We start from the raw sequence: 24,626 nt of genomic DNA on the forward strand, positions 1-24,626 counted from the left end.
GCTGCTTGCAGAGCAGGCTCAGAGCCGGGGGCGGCGTTTCTGCTTTGCGAGCTCCCTTGCTCGCAGAGGGAGGCCCGAGTGAGTGTCGGCCCCGCAATAAATCCATAAAGCAACCCGGCTTGGAGCCCAAGGTACGTGCATCATGTTTTGCATTCTACTCTTTGCAATAGCAAGCATAACAGTTGTTTATTTTTTATTTTTTAAAAAATGTCTTTCCTTTTATTAACACTGTAGTGGGGCTGAATCATTGTATTGCTGGCTAGTAAGAAATACGGTGTGGCTACCAAGCTCTGGCCAGATGCTTGGCAGCGCAGGCCCTGGTCTGCTCCTTGCCCCATAGTGCCAGAGGGGCCTGGCTGGCTGGATCCAGGGGTGGCCCGTACCCACCCACCCACCCCACCTTGAACGGCCCCTGCTCTCTGCACCCTCCTCCGTTGCAATGCCCCGCCCTGCCCCTTTCCCAAGCACGAATTGTCCTCTCTGCTAAGCAGGGTCTGCCCTGGTTTGCATATGAATGGGAGGCCACATGTATGAGCACTGTAAGATCTTCCCTTTAGGGGATGGGGCCACTCTGAGAAGAGCACCTGCCTGCTTGCGTGCAGAAGGTCCTAAGTTCCTTCCCTGGCAGCATCTCCAAGTTAGGGCCGAGAGAAATTCTTGCCTGCAACCTTGGAGAAGCCGCTGCCAGTCTGTGAAGACAATACTGAGCTGGGTGGACCGAGGGTCTGACTTAGCAGATGGCAGCTTCCTGTGTTCCTATATTCTGTTCCTGGAATCAGGGATACATGTGGAGGGGTATCTTGAGGGGAGTTCATCTGGAGGTGGGGTCATCCTAGGAGTCATCAGGAATCTGAGCATCAATGCATTTGTTAAAATAAAATAAAATAAAAATCCACACACCACAACCCCCACAAGCTGACTTAGCACATCTGACTTAGATATGGAGCATCTCAGAGGAAAAACATCATCCAAAGAAGTTTCCTGCATTCATCTGCATGTTGACAGAGATCATCCCGCTTAGACCTGGAGCAAGGGTCAGGAGAAAAATTAAGAGAACCCACATTGTGTGTGTGTGTGTATCATGTGGACAAGGCTGTGTATTTTACTTTTTCTCCACGAAGAAAGGAGGGAGCTGCCTTCTACTGAGTCAGACCTCTGGTTGGTCTAGCTCAGTATTGTCTACACAGGCTGGCAGCAGCGTCTCCAAAGTGGCAGGCAGGAGTTTCTCTCAGCCCTATCTTGGAGATGTCAGGGAGGGAACTTGGCACCCTGCATGCAAGCAGGCAGGCACTCTTCCCAGAGCAGCCCCATCCCCTGAGGGGAATATCTTACAGTGCTCACACACATAGTATCCCATTCAAGTGCAAACCAGGGCAGACCCTGCTTAGCAAAGAGGAGGATTCAAGCCTTGCTACCACACCCTACTAGCAAAAAAGGGGGTGGGGGTGGTTAGCAGCCTCTGTGCTCTACACCACCACTCACTTTGGGCCACCCCAGCACCCCACAAGTGGCTTTAAGGTTTTTCTCCATAGGGAAGAATGGAGGTTTCAGTAGCCCCATAACTGCACTTGGAGGGTGCTGGGGTGGTCCAGAGCGAGGGTGCCAACCACCCCCATGGGTTGCTAAACCATGGGGTACTGGGTTTTGTTGTTTCTGGAGTGTTCTGAGTGTAGATTCTTTGGTAGCATATAAGATTTTCAATGACAAACCATGAATCCACTCTCATTGCTAACCTTAAAGACACATAAACTTCAAAAATCACTTAAAAATCAGCCCTTTGCCCAATTCCTTTCAAATAATTCTGATAGCTTCCTTGCCCCCCCCTTGGGCACTACCACCCACCACACTCTTCTCTAGGCCACCCCTTTGCCCCCGACGTTTGCTGCAATCCTCATTATTCCCTATGAGGAATTCCAAAATAATTTTAAAATTCACCAATAATCAGACAAGTGTCCGATTGCCTTGAGGTTTTGTGGGTGGTAGGCACTCCTAGGTGCCTACCAACCACCCCACCTTTGCGCCCCTAAGTGCTCCACAATAGGGGATATGGGCTGGTTCAGGTCCCGTTAGACCCTATGAGAAAAATAATTTAAAATATTTCAAATATTCATAAAAAATCATAGAGGTGTCCAATTGCTGCAGGGTTTGGGTGGTTGTTGGTACCTATGGGTGGAGCACAATAGGGAATAATGGGCTGGTCTGAGTCCCATTATACCCTATGAGAGAAAAATAAAAATAAATTTCAAAAATTCATTTTAAAAAATCGTACGTGTGTCCGATTGCTTTGGGGTTTCGGTGGTAGGCACCCCTGGGTGCCAGCTACCACCCCACCCATTTTTTGAGGTTGAAACCAGTTTGAATCAAACCACCCCCAGTTTGGTTTGAATTTGAACCTGCAGCTCGAACCTGATGGCTGGTTTGGTTCGAATTCGAACCATTGAACCATCCTGGTTCGAATTCGAACTGGTTCGCACATCCCTAGTAGAGATTAATGCTCTCTTAGCCAAGGACCTGCCTACTGATAGCCTAAGGTAAAACTCAGGGCTAGTCAGTTAGTAAATCCTTTTTGTATTTCCTTTTGAATTCCTCTATTCCTTTCTTTACTCCCAGTTCCACCCTATTTTCCCCCAGTTCCTTATTCTGTGCCTGCAAACGTTGTGTCTTAATAAAGTTCGTATACTTAGAAGTGGCTTCAGTCTGATTTAACCGGTTCTGGAGTGTTACTTGCAAAACTCTTCCCCATGTGCCTTGTAAGGGCATTCGCTGCTGCTGAGTTGTTTTCAGAATAAAATCTTGTTGTCTAGAGCTGGGTTGTGTGGACTCTGGCTGTACAGTGCCTGTAAGTCCCAAGCCAGAGAGTTCTAGGTTGTGGAAGCCGTGTCTAAGCCTGGTCAGTGGCTTTAGATCACTGTTCAACTGGTGGCAGCCTACCTTGAAAGAGCAGCGTGCTCCTAGATTTGGAATCGGCGCAATCACTCTACTGAGGGTAGATCCCAGGTAAGCATAGAGTCACCCCCATTTCGTCAAACCTCGCCAAAGGTCTAACCAGGAAAGAAAAGCCAAGCCCAACAAATCAGTTTAGGCATGTACATATCTACAACCATGCCTCTTCATACCAGTTGCAGCGGAGTGGCAGTAGGAGAGAGGGCATGCTCTCACCGCTTGCCTGTGGGCTTCCCACCAGCACCTGGTGGGCCACTGTGTGAAACTGGATGCTGGACTAGATGGGCCTCCTTGGGCCTGATCCAGCACAGCAGGGCTTTCATATGTTCTAACCAATCTGATTTCAAAGCACACAGCAAGCTACACCAGATCTCCTCCTCCTCCTCCTCCTTATATTCTTGTTAACTATTTAAGGATAAACAAGCTATTTAACACCCTCCAGCGTCTCCTTCTCTTGCAAGCAAGCACCAACTCACTAACCTGCTGGCTTCCCCATGGTGCAACGAGCCTCAATGCTCGAACCAGCCAGTCCCTGTCACTCCCCATACAGCAACCTCTCAAGCAGTCCCTGATAACCATCTCTTTGATTCCAATACCCCACTCGCCCCAGAGCACCTGTGAAGGAACAAGGCCTAGACCTTCTGAGTTTGGGTTGTTGTTTTTTTTGCAAATAAGCCCACTTAAATGAATTGTAAACCTGCATTGATTTTTGTGCTTACAAACCCCGTCTTCCTTGTAAAAGGGAAGTTAGTCTCTGTGTAGGGTAAAAGTTCAGTTTGGTTGTTTGGTTTGGTTTGATTTGATTTCTATACCGCCCTTCCAAAAATGGCTCAGGGCAGTTTACACAGAGAAATAATAAACAAGATGGATCCCTGTCCCCAAAGGGCTCACAATCTAAAAAGAAACACAAGAGAGACACCATCAGCAGTCACTGGAGGGGTGCTGTGCTGGATGTGGATAGGGCCAGTTACTCTCCCCCTGCTAAATAAAAGAGAATCACCACATTAAAAGGTACCTCTTTGCCAAGTTAGCAGTTGTGTTATTCTTGTTTCACTTCCAGTTTGGGCAAATCTATCAGTTGGGCTTTGGAGGAGAAAATGATTTTAAATTATGGAGGGAATGTTTTGTTGAGTTCTGACTGGCTGAACTAAGTAACTGATGTGATGGAAGAAGTGTATATATTGGGAAAGCTTGAGAGGGATAGAGAGCAGTGGCATTGGAGAAGTTCAGTCTGGAGCTGTCTGCTAAAAAGAGCTGGAGTCCAGTTGAGTCAGACTGAGCGAGTCTAAGAGCTGGCAAAAGGCGACTGGAGAGAGAGAAACTTGGAAAGAAAAGCTGGCAAAAGAAACCTGGGAGAGAACTAGGGAAGCAGAATACTGGTGGCTGCTGGAGACTGCTGGAGTTGCCCATCCAGCAAACCAGGACTTTGAGCTGAAATCACTGAAAGCAGGGGAGTAGCCAAGCTGGATTGAGCCAGACCTGTGCTATAGGGATGTGCATGGAACCGGCTGGCCCGGTTCAGTTTGAGTCCGAAATGGACTCGAACCTGACTGGGCCAGTTCAGTCCGGCACCCCAGAATGCCCCCCCTTCAATTCGGGGGGAGCTCGCGAACGTATTTCAGTGTAAAAAAATATATATTTTTAACTTACTCCCTTCCGGGGAGTTGCTGGAGGCGGCGGTGGGGCCGGGTTCGCAGAGGTTCCCCCTCCCCCTGCCGACTTTCCTTATGCCCCCCTCTGGCTGGTGTGGTTAGCTGTTCAACCTTCTCTGCTTGGCGTCGCGGCCATTTTGGAGGCCACGGGCCTGTGGGATTGGCCTCTGCGTGGCCCAGGAGCTGTAGGAAAACATCTGCAGGAGGGCCTCAGCTGAACCTCCTCCATTAGAAGCATCTCTTAACATTCAACATTATGCATAGCACATCCTGGCAGCAGGAAACTTAGAGCCAACCAGTTCAATAGACTCCTTGGGTAAATGTTTCATGAAATGCAAAATAAAAGAGGGTCTTAAGTGAGTTCTGTCGGCAATTTCTTTTCCACTCTTTGGTTAATTTGTGTCCAATTGCTTTTAACGTAACAACATAGCCATCAAATAAGGGGGAAACCTAATAAATCCCTTGTTTGCATTTCCACAATTTCTTCTCATTAGATCTCCTTAAGACTCCTTTTCTATCCCAGGTTCTGACTAGTTTTCTCGCTTTCTCCCAGCAGGTGATACTTTGGAGGGCGAAAGTAAGGGAAACCCCAGCAGAAGATTGTTAGGAGCTGCCAGATGTAAAAAGAGGAAACAACAGAGACTAACAACAGGAGCAAAATAGAAGAACAGAAATGGATCTTCTGTTTCTTAGGATCGAATTTTTTAAAAATGAAGAAAGAAAGAGAAAGAAGCTCTCCGCGTAGGAAAAGATTCAGTTTTGAAGCAAGCTTTCAACTTCAGCGGGAAATGCACGCAGAGGAGAAACCACATAAATGCTTGGAGTGTGGAAAGAGCTTCAGCCAGAAAGGACATCTTGTTATACACTATAGAACCCACACTGGAGAGAAACCATATAAATGCTTGGAGTGTGGAAAGAGCTTCAGTGAAAGTGGACATCTTACTATACACCATAGGACCCACACTGGAGAGAAACCTCATAAATGCTTGGAGTGTGGAAAAGGCTTCAGCACAAATGGACATCTTACTATACACCATAGAATCCATACTGGAGAGAAACCACATAAATGCTTGGAGTGTGGAAAGAGCTTCATTAAAAATGAACATCTTACTCTACATCAAAGAATTCACACTGGGGAAAAACCACATAAATGCTTGGAATGTGGAAAGAGCTTCAGACAGAGAGGAAATCTTACTATACACCATAGAACCCACACTGGGGAGAAACCACATAAATGCTTGGAGTGTGGAAAGAGCTTCAGCACAAGTGGAAGTCTTACTGTACACCATAGAACCCACACTGGGGAGAAACCACATAAATGCTTTGAGTGTGGAAAGAGTTTCAGCCAGTGTGGAGCTCTTTCTCTACATCATAAAACCCACACTGGGGAGAAACCCTATAAATGCTTGGAGTGTGGAATGAGGTTCAGTGAGAGGGGAGATCTTAATAAACACCATAGGACGCACACAGGGGAGAAACCCTATGAATGCTTAGAATGTGGAAAGAGATTCAGTGAGAGGGGAGCTCTTAATAAACACCAGAGAACCCATACTGGAGAGAAACCACATAAATGTTTGGACTGTGGAAAAAGCTTCAGCCAGAGGGGAACTCTTAAGTTACACCTCAGGATCCACACTGGGGAGAAGCCACATAAATGCTTAGAATGTGGAAAGAGCTTCAGCACGAGGGGATACCTTACTAAACACAATAAAACACACAATGGAGAAAAACCACATAAGTGTGTTGAGTGTGGAAAGAGCTTCAGCATGAGAGGAGATCTTACTAAACACCATAGAACTCACACTAGGGAGAAACCACATAAGTGTTTTGAGTGTGGAAAGAGCTTCAGCATGAGTGGACATCTGAAGGACCACCATAGAACCCACACTGGGGAGACACCATATAAATGCTTGGAGTGTGGAAAGAGCTTCAGCACGAGTGGAAAGCTTACTGTACACCACAGAACCCACACTGGAGAGAAAGCTCATAAATGCTTGGTGTGTGGAAAGACTTTCAGCCAGAGTCAACATCTTAATACACACCTTAGAACTCACACTGGAGAGAAACCACATAAATGCTTGAAGTGTGGAAAGAGCTTCAGCCAGAGTGGAGATCTCAATAGACATCACAGAACCCACACTGGAGAGAAACCACATAAGTGCCTGGAGTGTGGAAAAAGCTTCAGCACGAGTGGATATCTAACTATACACCAGAGAACCCACACTGGGGAGAATCCAAATAAATGCTTGGAGTGTGGAAAGATCTTCAGCACGAGTGGAAGCCTTACTGCACACCATAGAACCCACACTGGGGAGAGGCCACATAAATGCCTGCAGTGTGGAAAGGGCTTCAGCCAGAGTGGACATCTTAATAGACACCTTAGAACCTGTTGGAGATACAGCTCCAGTAGCCTTGACTCTGTGCAGCGTCCATCTTATGCCTCACTGGGTGCATTAGGAGAAGAAAAAGGAAGCAAGGGACTCCTTTCCTTGTAGCTTTCGGCTACCATGATTGCTAGACTGATATTCTTACATAGGGAGCAACAATTGTCCCCTTTACTAAGCAGGGTCCTCCCTAGTTTGCATTTGAATGGGAGACTATGGGGCTATTCACACGATTGTGGAAAATCAGGCTAACCTCCGCTAATCCGATTTTCTACAATCGTGAGAACCACCGGGCTTGTCTGTGAGCCCTGTGGTTCTTTAGTGGGTAACCCGCTGAAGAAGCCCGCCCCTTAAACTGGTTTTGCAGAGTGAGCGCTCCACAAACCTGTTTTTGTTTTTTTAAAATTGTGAGTAGCCGCGGTGCGTCTTTTTGCCGTGGTTACTCACGAGTAACTGATTTAGAGAAGATCAAACAGAGATGGAAGGAGTGTACTGCAAATCTGTACAGTAGGGATGTCAACATCTAGAAGATATTCCCTACTTCCAAGAACCTCTAGAACAAGCAGATGAAGTTAGATCAGCACTCTGGTCATTACCATGTCGGAAGGCTACAGTCAAGGCTCTAACCAAACTATGCCAGCAAATTTGGAGAACGCCACAGTGGCCAGTAGATTGGAAGAGGTCAGTCTACGTACCCATACCCAAGAAAGGAGACTTAGCAGATTGTGCAAACCATCACACAATATCCTTAATTCCACCTGCTAGCAAAATAATGCTCAGGATCATCCAATGCAGATTAGAACCCTATGTGGAAAGGGAAGTGTTGGATGTTCAAGCTGGTTTCAGAAAAGGCTGAGGAACAAGAGACATCATTGCTGATGCCCGCTGGATAATTGAGAAAGCCAAAGAATACCAGAAAGAAGTTAGTATGTGCTTGATTGACTGCAGAAAAGCCTTCGATTACGTCGACCATGTCAAGTTGTGGAATATCCTTAGGAAAATGGGCATCCCAGAACATCTCATTGTTCTCATGAGAAACCTATACACAGGATAGGAAGCCACAGTCCAGACGGAACATGGTGAAACAGACTGGTTCTAGATCGGCAAAGGAGTAAGACAAGGCCGTCTACTTTCTCCTTCTTTATTCAACTTATATGCGGAACATATACTGAGAGAAGCTGGATTGGAAGAAGATGAGCATGGTTTTAAAGCTGGAGGAAGAAACATCAATAACCTGTGCTACGCTGACGACAACACTGTGATAGTGGAGAATGCAGATGATCTGCAAGCTCTAGTAATGAAAGTCATGGAGCACAGTGAAAAAATGTGACTACAACTAAATGTCAAAAAGACTAAACTAATGACAATGGGTACAGCAACCAGCCTCAGAATTGACAATGAAGACATTGAAGTGGTGGATAGCTTCTGCCTTTTAGGATCAACCGTCAAGGATCCCATAGTCAAGAAATATGCCGCAGACTAGCACTTGGTAGGGTTGCAGTGAAGGGCTTTGAAAGCATATTTAGATGCCGTGACGTGTCTACACCTACAAAGATTAGAATAGTTTGGACTATGGTTTTCCCTGTGACGCACTCTAGATGTGAAGGCTGGATTGTGAAGAAGCAAGATAGAAAAAGCATTGACGCTTTTGAACTTGGGTGCTGGAGAAGACCTTTGAGGATACCATGAACAGCCAGGAAAACAAACCAATGGATCCTAGAACAAATCAATCCAGAATTCTCACTCGAGGCACAAATGACCAGGCTCAAACTAATTCCTGGAGTCTGGCCAGCTCCAGAGTTAATTAGAGTAAGTATGAATATGTGAGTGAATGAGATACATCCTGTTATGGTAATGTGGATTTTTGTCTTCATGGCTGCCACTATGACTTTTGCCATCATTATTAGTCACTGGCACTGCTGCCAGTGCTGAATATATTTACCTTGGGGAACCCTTGTGTAGTGACCAGCTTTCCCTCCCTCTAAAGAGTTAACTGGAAGTGAGCCCTGTCTTGACGTTACAAGCTGGTGAACTCCAGGGCTCAGCCAATCAGCATACCAGGTGGGTGAGACCTAGAGAGCTGTGGCCAGGAAGAAGGGAATTTTTTGTGACAAGAAGCTTGGTTGCACAGGAGGACATGTGGTCATGGAGGATGGCTGCAGGAGAATGACTCTCCAGATCCTTGAAAGACAGGAGGACCGTAAGCTTGAATTCTCATCCAGAGTTTGGTGAGTTCAAAGCAATGAGCCAGGGACTGGGCTTTGCGAAGATTAATTTAAGGAAAGGTTTTAGTCAGACTTTGCATTAGAATTTCTGCTTCTTTGGTGTGTTCTTTGTATATCCCCGATACTGTTCTAGTAGTGTTTACCTGCAATGTAATTTAAAATAAGAAACACTATGCTATGCCCAACCCTTCCTAGGGTGTTGTAAGAAACTCTATAAAAATTTAAGCGTGCCTAAGACAACCTGTTTTTGTAACCTAAGTATTGATGAGTGTATCTAAGAAAGCTAGAAGCCTCCGATGGAAGCAGTCTGTAGTAATTGAATAAAACTGGTTTTTTTTTAGTTCTTTTCTTTTTACAAACCTCTCCAAGTAGGTTTTTAACTCAGGAAAAAGTGGGGGGCAATGGGGGGGTTTCTCTGGTGCAAACATATCCTCAGATGTTCAGCAGCTATCAGTTTTTCTCATCCCATGTAAGCTAACATGTGGAAGGTTTTTTGTATTTGCCCAATACCCAGTTACAAAGGGACCTTGGATTACAGCACCCAATCCACTGGTTTGGTTCTCTACATGTTTTATTGTGTGTTGTGGCAGCGTTTTGAACCTACCAATAAGACAGAATAGTTTTAGGAGAAGCCTAGCCAGGCAGCTCAGCAGGGATGATTCAGCATTTCTTTCCCTCACGTGAGCTTGCTCTGAAACAAAGGCTTTAATTTGCTACACCTTACCTAAAAGTTATATACATTAACGGCAATATTATATTGGGTCTCCCTGATCTCCCTCCCTCTAAAGATCTGGTAGTGGAGAAAACCTCATGCCTGTATAACATAGGTTAGGATGAGATAAAGTGACTGACTCGAGGTCATCCCCTGAGCTTCATGGCTGTGTGGAAGGATTTGAACTCAGGCCTCTCCAATCCTAGTCAACTCCCTCTTCACTCTCCTCTTATTAGCCTCCTTTAGGAACATAGGAAGCTGCCACATACCGAGTCAGACCATTGGTCTATCTAGCTCAGTATTGTCTTCACAGACTGGCAGCGGCTTCTCCAAGGTTGCAGGCAGGAGTCTCTCTCAGCCCTGTCAGGGAGGGAACTGGGAACCTTCTGTTCTTCCCAGAGCGGCTCCCTCCCCTAAGGGGAATATCTTCCAGTGCTCACACTTCTAGTCTCCCGTTCATATGCAACCAGGGTGGACCCTGCTTAGCTAAAGGGACAAGTCATGCTTGCTACCACAAATCCAACTCTCCTCTCTAGTAGGCTTATGAGCTCACCCAGCATTCTGTGTGTGTGTCCGTGTGTCCCCCCCGCTATCAACTTTGCAGTGCAAGGACCAATATGAACCAAATTAGGTACAGTTGTAGGGACGCATAGGGACACCTCAACAGCATAGTTTGTGATGATGTCATCTACCTCCAATTCAAGATGGCGGACGTGTGAGCATCTGAGGCACAAGCGGGTTAATTTCTGGACTGGACTCTCTAACCCATTTGAACCAAATTACGTACAGCTGGAGTGAGGGACACACAGGGACACCTCAGTGGCATAGTTTGTGATGATGTCATTAACACCGATTCAAGATGGCGGATGCGTAAACTTTTGAGGCGCAAGTGGGCTAACTTGTGAACCGCTTAACCTATTTGAACCAAATTTGCTGCAGCTGTATGGACACCTAGTGATACCCCAATGGTGTAGTTTCTGGTGATGTCATTCGCCCCGATCCAAGATGGTGGATGCGTGAACTTTTGAGGTGCAGGTGTACTAACTTGAGGACTGTTGAACCGATTTGAACTAAATTTGGTACAGTTGTAGTGAGTGACACACAGGGACACCACAATGGTGTAGTTGGTAATGATGTCATCTATCCTAATCCAAGATAGTGGACACATTAACATTTGAGGTGCAAGAGATCTAACTTGTGGACCTCGATTTGAACCAAATTTGGTCCAGTTGTAGAGACAGTGAAAGGAAAGTAGGCTGATTAGTTCTTACTAGAACAACTTGTTTATCTATCAATTGGTCTTATTTTTCTATGCAAACAGCTTTGAGAACTTCTAGAGTTCTCTAATCCCAGGTATAATTAGCAAACGTATAACTTGAAGCCACGTGCATTATTTTAAAGCAGATGATGTTTGACTACAAGTGCCATCACCCCCTGCCACAAACCAAGGTCAGTCGTGAGTGGCGCATCTGTGTGGGCCACTTTGTGGGGAGATGGTGGGGCTCCAACTTTTCTCTGGACTCAGCTGCCTGACCCACCAGCAGCCTACTGGGATCTGAGCCTTTTTTGGAAAGGTCGTATATAATACTAAATCTGGGCAAAGCATGTAGAGTTAAGCAGCAGCCAGTGGCCAGGTAATTGGGGTGGGTGCAAAATCAGGTGTGAAAAATGGGTACTGGATCAGCCCTCCCTTCTCTCCGTCTTGGCAGCAGAGCTCGCAGCTGGTGTTAGGGGAAAACGGTGCTCGTGGGGGACCCTCCTTGGCTGGAGAGGCGAGAAGAGCAGAGGGCTGGACTAGATGGCCTTTGAGGTTCCTCCCAACCCTAAAATCTCCATTTTGAAAGCAAAGCCACACGTTGCATTAGTAATTAAGTGTGTGTGTGTGTGTGTGTGCATTTGAATGAAAATATTTCAGATAATGGAAACATTTAATGTAGCTTCTAAGACCACCGAACGTGGTTTTCATTTAGAGAAGAGAGAAAGGAGCCAGCCGTGAAGCCAGCGAGTATTGCATAGTGTCCAAACAGGAAAGCAGAGTCTCGAAAGAGCCTCTAAACTAATAAAACAAAACAAAACGAAATGAAATAAAAATAGCAGAAGGAAGAGATGTTGAAGACGTCTCTCCTTCCAATAGAGATGAGGGCCAGGCATGAATCTAAAGGCGTCGTCTGCCAGAACTCCACCTCAAAGGGATCCTTCTGGGTTCAACAAAATCCATTTCCAGGAAGCTCAGCAAAGGCTGGAGGCAGTCCAAGAACTCCGGCGATGCCACTTTCCACGCCTGAAGTGTGACTCCCCAAGTCCGGAACTGCAAAGGGCTGCCTGTGTGTTCCTCCCCACCCGCAGACTGTGAGAAAACAGGAAACCTTTCCAGGCTGGTAGACCAGGCTGATGCGCCTAAGTGTCCATACTATAACCATGATGGCTCCCAAGTGCAGCATAGCTGTAGACGTTTTGCCTCTAGGTGGCTGAAGTAGTCTAGTGTATTCTGCTTGCTGAGCATGCTCAGTCGCGATTTCTGCTTTGCAAGCTCCAGCCCGTCGCTAGCAGAGGGAGGCTTGAGTGTCGGTCCCGCAATAAATCCACGAGACATAACCCTGCTTGGACCCCAAAGGTACGTGCATGTTTTGCACCCTACTTCTTGCAATGACTCTAGACGTGATTTCCTGGATCCCCTTGTGGTGGGGCTGCAAGGTATTGCTGGCTAGTAAGCAATATCATCTGGCTACCAAGCTCTACCCCCCCCCCCATCTGCTCCTTGCCCCACACCACCAGGGGGGCCGGGCGGGACAGAGCGGGGAGCCCAGGGTCACCTCCCGTGCCTTGGGTGGCCCCTGCTCTCTGCACCCTCCTCCGCTGGGCTCAGACCTGCCCTCCTTTTTCCATGCATGAATTGGCTTCTTTGCTAAGCAGGGTCCACCCTGGTTTGCGCTTGAATGGGACACGACATGTGCGCATGGCAAGATATCCTTCTTAGGGGATGGGGCCGCTCTGGGAAGAGCATCTGCTTGCTTGCATGCAGAAGGTCCCATGTTCCCTCCCTGGCAGCATCTCCAAGACAGGGCTGGGAGAGACTCCTGCCTGCAACCTTGGAGAAGCTGCTGCCAGTCTGGGTAGGCAATGCTGAGCTTGCTGGACCAAGGGTCTGACTCGGTAGAAGGCAGCTTCCTGCGTCCCGATATCCCCTGTGCTGGGATGAGCCCTGGGGCGGGGGGGCAGATACTTCTCTACACCTGTCCCTTGCAGGATCTTGGAAAGGTTTCCCTTTCCCCTGGCTTTCAGCATCTGCTGAAGTGGTTTGCCACCCAGAAAAGCTCATGCAATTTTCAGCCATCTCCTCCTCCTATCATTTAGTCTTGGAAGAGAGCTGGTCTTGTAGTAGCAAGCATGACTTGTCCCTTAGCTAAGCAGGGTCTGCCCTGGTTGCATATGAATGGGAGACATGATGTGTGAGGACTGGAAGATAGTCTCCTGAGGGGAAGGAGCCGCTCTGGGAAGAGCAGAAGGTTCCAAGTTCCCTCCCTGGCAGCATCTCCAAGATAGGGCTGAGAGAGAGTCCTGCCTGCAACCTTGGAGAAGCCGCTGCCAGTCTGTGAAGACAATACTGAGCTAGATGGACCAAGGGTCTGACTCAGTATATGGCAGCTTCTTGTGTTCCGATATCCCCTGGGCTGGGATGAGCCCTGGGGCAGCAGCAGCAGGGGGCTGGGAGAAGCTGGGCTCCCTTCCCCGGACCAGACGCAGCGTCCTTTGCAGCTGATCTCCAGCAGGCCTGCTGCTCTGGCGGGCTGGCTGCAGAGGGCAGTGGCCAGGAGGGGGCCAGGGGCTTTGGGCTGCTCCTTCCGCCCAGCGACTTCAGGGCCCACTGCAGAAGGGCAGGGCAGGAGGGGCAGGAAAGGCAGCAGGGAGCAGGCAGGCCGTGGCCAGTGCCGGGAGCGAAGACCACTGCCCACCATCCCAGGATTCTTGCCTGCCCGGCCACATGGGTCAGGACGCCTGGCTTGGGCTGCCCAGCTGCTCCCTCCCGCCTGCCACATTTCCAAGAAGGCAAGGAAGGGCGTCTCTGGCATAGAAAGCAGGCAAGAAGAGTGAGGAACCTAGGAAGCTGCCACATACTGAGTCAGACCATTGGTCCATCTAGCTCAGTATGGTCTTCACAGACTGGCAGCGGCTTCTCCCAGGTTGCAGGCAGGAATCTCTCTCTCAGCCCGATCTTGGAGTTGCTGCCAGGGAGGGAACTTGGAAACCTGCTGTTCCCAGAGCGGCAGGAGAATCCCTGCAGGTGCCCTGCTTAACTGAGCAGAGAGGCACCTTTTAAATGCGGTGGTGCTCTTTATTGAGTGGGGGGGGGGGAGAACCGCTGGCCCTCTCCATCCCCAGCACCGCATCCCTCCCGTGGCTGTGGCTGGTGTTTGTCTTGTGTTGGTTTCCCCCCCCCCTTCCAGATTGTGAGTCCTTTGGGGACAGGGCGGCATATTATTATTATTATTATTATTATTATTATTATTACATTTATATCCCGCTCTTCCTCCAAGGAGCCCAGCATACAACTCCATGGAAAACTAATCAAAACTTAAAATTACAACTGAACACCGTCTTCAGATTGCTTATCTTTACAACTGGTGCACGGGCCACTTCCGGTATTGTGTTGACCAGGGCAGCTGGTTCCGTGCACACCTGCAACTGAAAGAAATCGTGCCTCTGAGGCTGGAAATGCCTCTGGGAAGCCCACAGGCAAGAGATGAGGGCATGCCCTCTCTCCTGCTGTCGCTCCCCTGAAACTGGGATACAGAGTGATGAAGGGAAATTCCTCTATCCGCTTTCACCTAGTTGTGTAACCTACATCATCATCATCATCATCATCATCATCATCATCATCATCATCATCATTATTATCATTTTACATTTTTATCCCTCCAAGGAGCCCAGAGTGGTGTACTACATACTTGAGTTTCTCTTTCACAACAGCCCTGTGAAGTAGGTTAGGCTGAGAGAGAAGTGACTGGCCCAGAGTCACCCAGCTAGTTTCATGGCTGAAGGGGGACTTGAACTCGGGTCTCCCCGGTCCTAGTCTAGCCGCTAATCCCATGTGTGGTAGCTCTCGCGGGAGTTCGCAAGTGAGCTGCCGCCAGTGGGAGAGGAAAGCGGCAGCACTGGTGGGCGAAGCTGGAAACAAGATGGTGGTGGGGAGTGAAGAAAATGGGCGGGTGGGGGGAAACTAGAAGCACAGATGCGCTGCGCCTGGCCCAGCTAGTGTGTGTGTGTGTGTGTAAATATAAAATATTATATATTTTAGATGCAGAGACGAATGTTTATGTGGTATAAAAATGTAATAAATAAATAAAGTGTGTGTGTATATATATATATATACACAAAAAAAAATATTTATAGGCGGTATATATAAATAAAGGAGAGGAGAGCTGGTCTTGTGGTAGCCAGCATGACTTGTCCCCATAGCTAAGCAGGGTCTGCCCTGGTTGCATATGAATGGGAGACTAGAAGTGTGAGCACTGGAAGATTTTCCCCTCAGGGGATGGAGCCACCGCTCTGGGAAGAGCATCTAGGCTCCAGGTGCTCTCCCTGGCAGCATCTCCAAGATAGGGCTGAGAGAGATTCCTGCCTGCAGCCTTGGAGAAGCCTCTGCCAGTCTGTGAAGACAATACTGAGCTAGATAGACCAGTGGTCTGACTCAGTATATGGCAGTTGCCTATGTTCCTATGTCATATAGGGCAGGTGGCAGGCTGCGGGGTGAGGCCAGGAAAGAGCTGTTTAAAAAAGGCCCCTTCTCAGCCACATGGGAGTCAGTTGTCTGAGTTGCACCTACCTGCATCGAGCCTAGGAAGATGCCTTCCTTTCCGGAGGACTGATCTTGCAGCCCCCTGCCACCGCCGCCGCCGCCGGCTGCTGCTTGTCTTGCCCTGATCAAGGAACAGGGGCTGTGGCCGAATCCAGAGCGAGGGGCTCTGTGCCAAAGAACCCGCGGGCTGTCCTGGTTAGAGTGCTGAACTCGGACTGGGACGACCTGGGAAGGCAGCAGCGGCAACAGCCAAAAGGGCTGGACGTAGGTGAATTGAGACGGGTTCAGATCTTTTAACTGGTGCTGTTGGGGATACTGGGCCAAACAGTTGCCTTCCTGATGCAGCTTCTTTGGGGCTTGTTTTAGGAAACCCGTTTCCTCCCTCTATTTCAGGGGTAGGTTTCATGGGGAGAGGAGAGCTGGTCTTGGGGTAGCAAGCAGGACTTGTCCCCATAGCTAAGCAGGGTCTGCCCTGGTTGCATCTGAATGGGAGACTTGATGTATGAGCCTTGGAAGATATTCCCCTCGGGGGATGAAGCCGCTCTGGGAAGAGCATCTAGGTTCCAAGTTCCCTCCCTGACGGCATCTCCAAGATAGGGCTGAGAGAGATTCCTGTTTGCATCCTTGGAGAAGCTGCTGCCAGTCTGTGAAGACAATACTAAGCTAGATAGACCCATGGTCTGACTCAGTATATGGCAGTTTCCTATGTTCCTATGTAGGTGACTGTCAGCACTCCAGATGTTGCTGGCCTGCAAATTCCAGTCTCCTCCGCCATAATGGATTGTGCTGGGGAATGCTGGGAGTTCTGCAACATCTGGAGTGCTGAAGATTGCCTACCCCTGCAGCCTTTGAGTGCTTGCTGGACCTTATGCTAGCATGCTGGCAGTGGTTAGAGATAAAGGCCCGCCTTCATATCCCCACTAAGTCATGGATCTCCCTAGCTGACTTTGGACTCGCCGCTCGCTCTCTCACCCGAGCCTGCCTTGCAAGGTTGTCCAAAATAAAATGGGCAAGGGAAAAGCAATTATTAGACCTATATAACCATGTTCCATATCAATTGAATCAGCTTAAATAACAGAGAGAGCCGGTTAATTCAACATTATCAAGGTGCGGTAAGCAGTATTCCCTCTTAAGGGGTTCCCACTGATGTTGTTGACTACAATTCCCAGAATCCTCAGCTGCAATAGCTTTTGCTTGGGGATTAGGGGCGTTGTAGTCAACAACATCTGGGAACATCTGTAAGAGGGAACACAGGCTGGAAGGTTTTCTTCCGTCTCCCACGTTCATCACAAGTGTTACACCACATGGCAGCATTGATTTATATTTAAAGAAAGTATAAGCTGTGCTCACAAGTGCTTCCTGAGACTGGGATATTGGTCTTGGAAGTATCAAAGAGTGAAGAGAGTGGCGGGGGGTGGTGGTTAACCTACCCAAAGGGCAAGCACCACACAGCTGCCCCAGTTCTTTGAGGCCCAAATCAAGGCGGGGAGGATGGAGTGCTTGGAACCAGCAAAGGTGCTTCCTGGTTTGGGAAAGCCATAGGGCAGGGGAGTGATCGGGGCAGACGGAAGGGAAGGATGCTGCATTGAGGGCTTGGTTCTGTGGCCCTCGAGGCAACGCCTTCTTGGGGATCAGGCCATAGCTCAGTGGAAGAGCATCTGCTTTGCATGCAGGAAGTCCCAGGTTCAATCCCTGGCAGCATCTCTAGGTAGGGCTGGGAGAGACCGCTGCCTGAAACCCTGAAGAGATGCTGCCAGTCAGAGTAGACAATACTGAGCTAGAGAAACCAATGGCCGGACTCCGCTTGGCAGCTCCATCAAAGCATCCTTAGCTCAGTGGAAGAGCATCTGGTTTGCATGCAGGAAGTCCCAAATTCAACCCCTGGCAGCATCTCCAGGGAGGGCTGAGAAGGAATCCTGCCTGGAACCTTGGAGAGATACTGCCGGCCAGTGTAGAGACAATAGTGAGCGAGATGGACCAAGGATCGGGCTCAGTGTGTGGCAGATTGCTATGGGTACTTGCTGCACCACTCCCTTTCTAATCCCTCCCTGCTCCTGATAATCTCTTCTTCTGTCTCTTTCAGATGGAAGATCTGTCCTCAGAAGCGGCCCCTGGCTTCCCTGAGGCAGAGGAGAGTCCATCGGACACCAGGCAGAGGACACCCTCACCCAGTAGGATCTCACAGGAAGGTGACGGAGGTGCAGTCTTTGCAGGTAAGGTGAGAGGGGGCAGACGCCCCCTTGTTCTCCCTCCCTATGTGAGGTTTTGGAAATAATTTTAATAATTTTAATTTTGTTAAATTTGCATTGCTTTTGCTGTACCTTGCCCAGAGACGCAGGTTTTGGGTGTTTTATAAATATGTTAAATAAATGGATAAATAAATAAGGTTGCAAGGTCCCTATGTTGTGAAAAGCTGGCAGGGTCAACGGTTTATGGGTGTCTGCTCTAGCCAGATTCAGTTAAAAGATGAGGCAATGTAGTGAGTTAATTCCAGACGGGAATGGACTTTTGATATATTTGGTTGCATTTTGTAAAATTTTTAGAACTTAAGGTTGCACTGATTGGACTGTTTTTTAAAAAAAAACACGGTTAGGCAAAAATGGTGTATTGGAGGGGATTGGTTGCTTTTAGCACCGTTCAGTTCAGTTTGGAGATCAGAGTGTGCCAGTCAGAGCAGAGAGTCAAAAAGAAGACAAGCAGGGCAGTCAAGAAACTACAAGTTGGAGAATCCTAGGAGCTGAAACTAGTCCAAGAGAAGGATCTGAGTCCAGCTGAAGATTTGCTTGAGAGAGTCAGGGCTGTGGCTATAGCCATTACGGAAATCGCTTCCCGAGAGTGGGGACTCTCTGGTAAGGGCTGAAATCACGGAAGGACCAGGCTAGCATTGAACCCCCAAGTCTGTAAAGGTGACCAAGACCCGAGACTGCACTAGGAACAAGCCATTTTGCTGCCAAGGCGGAGATAACAAAAAGGAAAAGGAAAAACTCTGAGCTCCAGACTAGTTTTAGCTGTATAAAGAAATGAAAGCTAATGTCTTAAATTGACCAAATTTTTCCAAAGTACATTTTCTTGTTGCATTTTAAAGATTGTCTCCACCCTGTACCTATGTGTTTCCACTCTTCTGGTGGTTTGTTTTTGTTTTTGTTTTACTTCTGCATGCAAACAGAAGTAGCTATTTATATTGTACAACTGAAGAAGGCGTTCTGAGAAGTGGACATATCTAGAATTCCACTGCATTACATTTAATCACCGTAAAAATGGTTGGCTGTAAGAGGGCTTTAGATAAATTTTTGGAGGACAGGTCTATCAATGGCTACTGCCCTGGGGCTATAGGCCACCTCCAGCCTCAGAGGCAGGATGCCTCCTGACCATGAAATTCTGGGTTCACTTAATGAGCAGCCGTCCATAAGGTTCAAGCTTTTATTGACCATGATATGCTGGGTGTCTCTCTTCCAAGAGCACGCACTCAGGCTTTTGGCAAGAGTCTTTTATACTGTTTGCATGCAGGCTATAGCAGGGTTTCTTAACCTTGGGCCACCAGCTGTTGTTGGACTACAAGTCCCATCATCCCCAGACATGGCCTTTGTGGTTGAGGATGATGGGAGTTGTAGTCCAACAACATCTGGGGGCCCAAGGTTAAGAAACCCTGGGCAATAGGATTGACTATGGAGCCTATCACAGGCAAGTTTCATGTTACACGCCAGGGATTCTCAGCATTGGGTCTCCAGATGTTATTGAACTTCAACTCCCATGATCCCCAAACAAAGGCCACTGGGGCTGGGGATTATGAGAGCTGAAGTCCAATAACGCCTGGGGACCCAGTGCTGAGAATCCCTGGTATACACCAATCATACTAGTACAAGCAGAATAAAGTTTCGCCATTGGTAGACAAGGTGAACCAATTACAAGGCAAGAAACCAGCAATAATGCACCAATCAGCTTTAGCTGTGCTTATGCCTAGTCAGGCAGGGCAAGCTATGGTCAACTGGTGTTTATCTCTACTCAGGCAGGGCAGAATATTGTCTCCAAGAAAAAGGACCCTTGTAATGGCAGGGTGCAGAAACTTATGACCTTATAGTGCTTATGTAGGTTACACAACTAGGTGAAAGCGGATAGAGGAATTTCCCTTCATCACTCTGTATCCCAGTTTCAGGGGAGCGACAGCAGGAGAGAGGGCATGCCCTCATCTCTTGCCTGTGGGCTTCCCAGAGGCATTTCCAGCCTCAGAGGCACGATTTCTTTCAGTTACAGGTGTGCACGGAACCAGCTGCCCTGGTCAACACAATACCGGAAGTGGCCCGTGCACCAGTTGTAAAGATAAGCAATCTGAAGACGATGTTCAGTCGTAATTTTAAGTTTTGATTAGTTTTCCGTGGAGTTGTATGCTGCTGTGAGGCCAGCTAGGCTCTTCCTCAGAACAAACTACCTCACAGGGGTGTTGTGAAGATAAAAATTGATATGCCTCATTCTGAGCACATTTAAACACTTAGATAATTGCATAACATTCTATGTGAAAGCCAGTGCAGATCCATTTCAAAGGAGGACACATTTAAGGAACAGTTCTTGCTTTATTCATCTAAGTTAGAACATAAGAACAGCCCAGTTGGATCAGGCCCAAGGAGGCCCATGTAGTCCAGCATCGTGTTTTGCACAGTGGCCCATCAGATGCCTCCGAGAAGCCCACAGGCAAGAGCTGAGGGCCTGCCCTCTCTCCTGCTGTTACTCCCCTGGAACTGGTATCCAGAGGCATCCTGCCTCTGAGGCTGGAGGTGGCCTTTAGCCACCTCACTAGTAGCCGTTGGTCATGGACCTGAGCTCCTTTCCTCTTTGGAATGTTAACATAATGAACGCTTCACAGAAACAAATATAAGAGAGGGGTACATCTGGAATAGTATAACATTATTTGCCATTATTATGGTCCAACTCCCCAAATCCCCAGCCACAGTGGCCAATGGCCTTGTGTGATGGGAGTTGAAGGGAAACATCTCCAGGAGGACCTAAGTGGAGCAGGCCTCCATTGGAAGCATCTCTTAACTTCCAGCATTTTGAATAGCACATCCTGAAACTTAGAGCCAACCAGTTCAATAGACTCCTTGGGTAAATATTTAATGTAATGCAAAATAAAAGAGGGTTTAAGTGAGTTGTATTGGCAATATCTTTCCCACTCTTTGGTTAATTGGAGCCCAGTGGCTTCTAGCGTAATCACATAGCCATCAAATATAGGGGGAAATAGAAACCTCTTGTTTGCGTTCTCATGATTTCTTCTCATTAGATCTCCTTAAGGCTCCTTTTCTATCCCAGGCTCTGAACAGTTTTATCTCTTTCTTCCAGCAGGTGATATTTTGGAGAGGAAAAGTGTGAGAAACCCCAGCGGAGGATTGTTAGGAGCTGCCAGATGGAAAAAGAGGAAACAACAGACACGAAAAACTGCAGCAAAATGTAGGAACAGAAACGGATCTTCTGCTTCTCAGCATAGAATCAAAAAAATAATGCAGAATGAAAGAGAAAGAAGCCGGTGCCCTCCACGTAGGAAGAGATTCAGTGCTGAAGCAAGCTTTCAACATCAGCAGGAAATGCACGCAGAGGAGAAACCACATAAATGCTTGGAGTGTGGAAAGAGCTTCAGCCAGAAAGGACATCTTGTTATGCACCATAGAATCCATACTGGAGAGAAACCATATAAATGCTTGGAGTGTGGAAAGAGCTTCATTAAAAGTGAACATCTTACTCTACATTATAGAACCCACACTGGGGAGAAACCACACAAATGCTTGGAATGTGGAAAGAGCTTCAGCCAGAGAGGACATCTCACTATACACCACAGAACCCACACTGGGGAGAAACCACATAGATGCTTTGAGTGTGGAAAGAGCTTCAGCCAGAGCGGAGATCTTACTAAACACCATAGAACCCACACTGGGGAGAAACCACATAAATGCTTTGAGTGTGGAAAGAGTTTCAGCCAGTGTGGAGCTCTTTCTCTACACCATAGAACCCACACTGGGGAGAAACCCTATGAATGCTTGGAGTGTGGAATGAGCTTCAGTGAGAGGGGAGCTCTTAATAAACACCATAGGACCCACACTGGGGAGAAACCCTATGAATGCTTGGAGTGCGGAAAGAGCTTCAGCCATAGTAGAGATCTTACTATACACCATAGAATCCACACTGGAGAGAAACCATATGAATGCTTGGAGTGTGGAAAGAGGTTTAGTCAGAGGGGAACTCTTACGTTACACCTCCGGACCCACACCGGGGAGAAGCCATATAAATGCTTAGAATGTGGAAAGAGCTTCAGCACGAGGGGAGATCTTACTAAACACCATAGAACCCACACTGGAGAGAAACCACATAAATGTTTGGAATGTGGAAAGAGCTTCAGTACAAGTGGACATCTTACAACACATCATAGAACCCACACTTTGGAGAAACCATACGAATGCTTGGAGTGTGGAAAGAGATTCAGTGAGAGGGGCGCTCTTAATAAACACCAGAGAACCCACACCGGAGAGAAACCGCATAAATGCTTGGAGTGTGGAAAGAGCTTCACCACTAATGGAAACCTTACTTTACATTATAGAACCCACACTGGGGAGAAACCTCATAAATGCTTGGAGTGTGGAAAGACTTTCAGCCAGAGTGAACATCTTAATATACACCTTAGAACCCACACTGGGGAGAAACCATATAAATGCTTGGAATGTGGAAAAAGCTTCAGCCAGTGTGGAGATCTGAATAAACACCACAGAACCCACACTGGAGAGAAACCTCATAAATGCTTGGAGTGTGGAAAAAGCTTCAGACAAAGTGGATATCTAACTATACACCGGAGAACCCACACTGGCGAGAAGCCACATAAATGCTTGGAGTGTGGAAAGAGCTTCAGCACGAGTGGAAACCTTACTGCACACCACAGAACCCACACTGGGGAGAAACCCCTAAAATGCTTGCAGTGTGGAAAGCACTTCAGTAAGAAGGGAGCTCTTACTTCACACCAGAGAACCCATACTGGTGAGAAGCCACACAAATGCTTGGAATGTGGAAAGAGGTTCCGTGAGAGGGGGGCTCTTACTTTACACCATAGAACCCACACTGGTGAGAAACCACATAAATGCCTGCAGTGTGGAAAGGGCTTCAGCCAGAGTGGACATCTTAATACACACCTTAGAACCTGTTGGAGAAACAGCTCCAGTAGCCTCGACTCTGCCCAGCTTCTCTCTTATTCCCCACTGGGTGCATTAGGAGAAGAAAAAGTAAGTGAGGGACTTCTCCTTTCCTTGTAGCTTTGGGCTATCATGATTGCTAGACTGATATTCTTACATAGCGAGCATGAATTGTCCCCTTTACTAAGCAGGGTCCTCCCTAGTCGGCATTTGAATGGGAGACTATATGTGTGAGCACCTTAAGATAGTCCCCTCAGGGGACGGGGCGCTCTGGGAAGAGTATCTGAATTCTTGCATGCCGAAGGTGTGTCCCGAAACCTCAACCCCATGCACTACTGTGGTGATCTGCCTGCCCAGAGACTTGAAGGAGCTCGTTGGCGGGGAAGGTAAGTTAAACCCTCCTTCCCCACAGACCACCCCAGAGCTCTTCTCACGGATGGTGAGAAGAGCTTTATAGTCTGCTACTTTGATGGTCAACTGAAAACCTTTCCTCTACAACAGAGTTATGGGACCTGGGCTTAGTGCATGAGAAAACTGCCCAAGTTATTAGTCGTTGCAAGAGTGGGCATGAAGCTTTCATCCCGGAGACGAGGCAGAGACCTCAAGTAACTGAGGAACCAAAGGGTCCTGAATTAGAACTGCGGTCTTTTTAATCTTTGAAATGCACTTGAGAATTCATGGCGTTAGCAAACTCAGCAGCTGGCAGAATCAGGAGAGGAATGAAAGGCTTGGGACGGGGAGAAAGAAAACTGGGATGATCTGCTTGGTAGTGAATGATTCGTGTAAGGAATAAGAGACGTGCAGTGGAAATGTGGGGAACTTTAAAGAAAATGTATGAGACGAAAGGTGTAGTTCTCAAACTTTATTTTGTCAGGAAGCCCTGTAACAAGAGACTGGAGAGAGCTTATCTGTGCATGTTAGAACGAGGCTGGAAATATCACGCCAGTTAGGAATGCAAGGGGTGAGCTCTGCCTGCAGCTCTAAGCTGTCAGGGACTCGCCCATCGTTGGGATTGGGAGTTTAGTGTTTAAAATATACCGCTGTTAAAAGAAACAATAAATATGTTTGTGAACCTTTTGTTTTCTATGTATATATTTCTGCTGCCACCTGCAAATTAAATCCTAATCCGGGATTGAAACTCTGACTTCGGTATTGTTGTGTCCAAGTGGTATTGTGGAGAGAGATGGACATAGCTGAAACATTTTTAAAATTCTAAAGCACAGAAAATCACTTTATTGGCACAATAGTTTCATCAGTTTCTGTCCTCTACAATGTAGGGCCACACACATAATGGTTTGATACAAAGCAACAACCTTAGTAATTAATATTAATTTAATTTAATAAGTATACCGCCTGAGTCCAAAGGCTCTAGGCCGTTGCTAGTCCATTTACTTGCTACTCTGAACACCACTTCTTATATTTCCATCTCTTATTCAAAACTCTGGTACTTATATAAGATTGTGTCAATGTGTCCACAAAGGGGTTCACTGTAAAGATATTGAGGCGTCTCTTAAGGTAAAGCAAGCTTCTTTATGGCTCAGGGCAACAGCCCAAATTTTCCTGCAGCACCAAAACCTTTTAAATTGCTTCCATGGACAGCCTCTCGCTCCTGCTTTCTCCTCACAGCATTTCTGCCCCACGGAGGTCTTCAGATGATCCACTACAGGGCCAGCTCTTCACCCCTTCCACGATTTCCTTGTTCTTCCCCATGCATCATCCTCCCACCCCACCCGCTGCTCACCCACCCACC

The 24,626-nt window shown here is 47.5% G+C and overlaps 3 protein-coding genes across 4 annotated transcripts in view; 2 read left to right on the forward strand and 1 right to left on the reverse strand.

Annotated features, from left to right (window-relative positions):
- On the forward strand, positions 1-9,544 carry LOC128338532 (oocyte zinc finger protein XlCOF6-like). 2 transcript variants are annotated; one of them, XM_053281128.1, is made up of 2 exons: positions 1-131; positions 5,149-9,544. In XM_053281128.1, the coding sequence occupies exon 2, from the start codon at positions 5,306-5,308 to the stop codon at positions 7,088-7,090; it is 1,785 nt and encodes a 594-aa protein (XP_053137103.1). In that variant the 5' UTR covers positions 1-131; positions 5,149-5,305; the 3' UTR covers positions 7,091-9,544. The 2 variants fall into 2 exon arrangements, with proteins under 2 accessions (XP_053137103.1, XP_053137102.1); XM_053281127.1 differs by having other exon boundaries at positions 24-131; positions 5,152-9,544.
- The window catches only part of LOC128338529 (zinc finger protein 154-like), a 117,951-nt gene that overhangs the window by 41,266 nt on the left and 52,059 nt on the right, over positions 1-24,626 (reverse strand). The window lies entirely within an intron of this gene.
- Positions 7,423-24,626, forward strand: part of LOC128338542 (zinc finger protein 271-like) — a 26,966-nt gene continuing 9,762 nt past the window's right edge. Inside the window, exons 1-3 of the mRNA XM_053281147.1 lie at positions 7,423-8,788; positions 17,797-17,926; positions 21,045-22,808. Coding sequence (XP_053137122.1) covers positions 8,735-8,788; positions 17,797-17,926; positions 21,045-22,808 — 1,948 coding nt within the window. The 5' untranslated portion in view covers positions 7,423-8,734. The remainder of the gene's footprint in view (positions 8,789-17,796; positions 17,927-21,044; positions 22,809-24,626) is intronic.

Source organism: Hemicordylus capensis, chromosome 16 (assembly GCF_027244095.1).
Source record: "Hemicordylus capensis ecotype Gifberg chromosome 16, rHemCap1.1.pri, whole genome shotgun sequence".
In the NCBI taxonomy this organism is placed as follows: Eukaryota; Metazoa; Chordata; class Lepidosauria; order Squamata; family Cordylidae; genus Hemicordylus; species Hemicordylus capensis.

Bases quoted from the DNA above. Each gene is read 5' to 3' on its own strand.
- LOC128338532 (XM_053281128.1), top strand. From the start codon at position 5,306: ATGAAGAAAGAAAGAGAAAGAAGCTCTCCGCGTAGGAAAAGATTCAGT.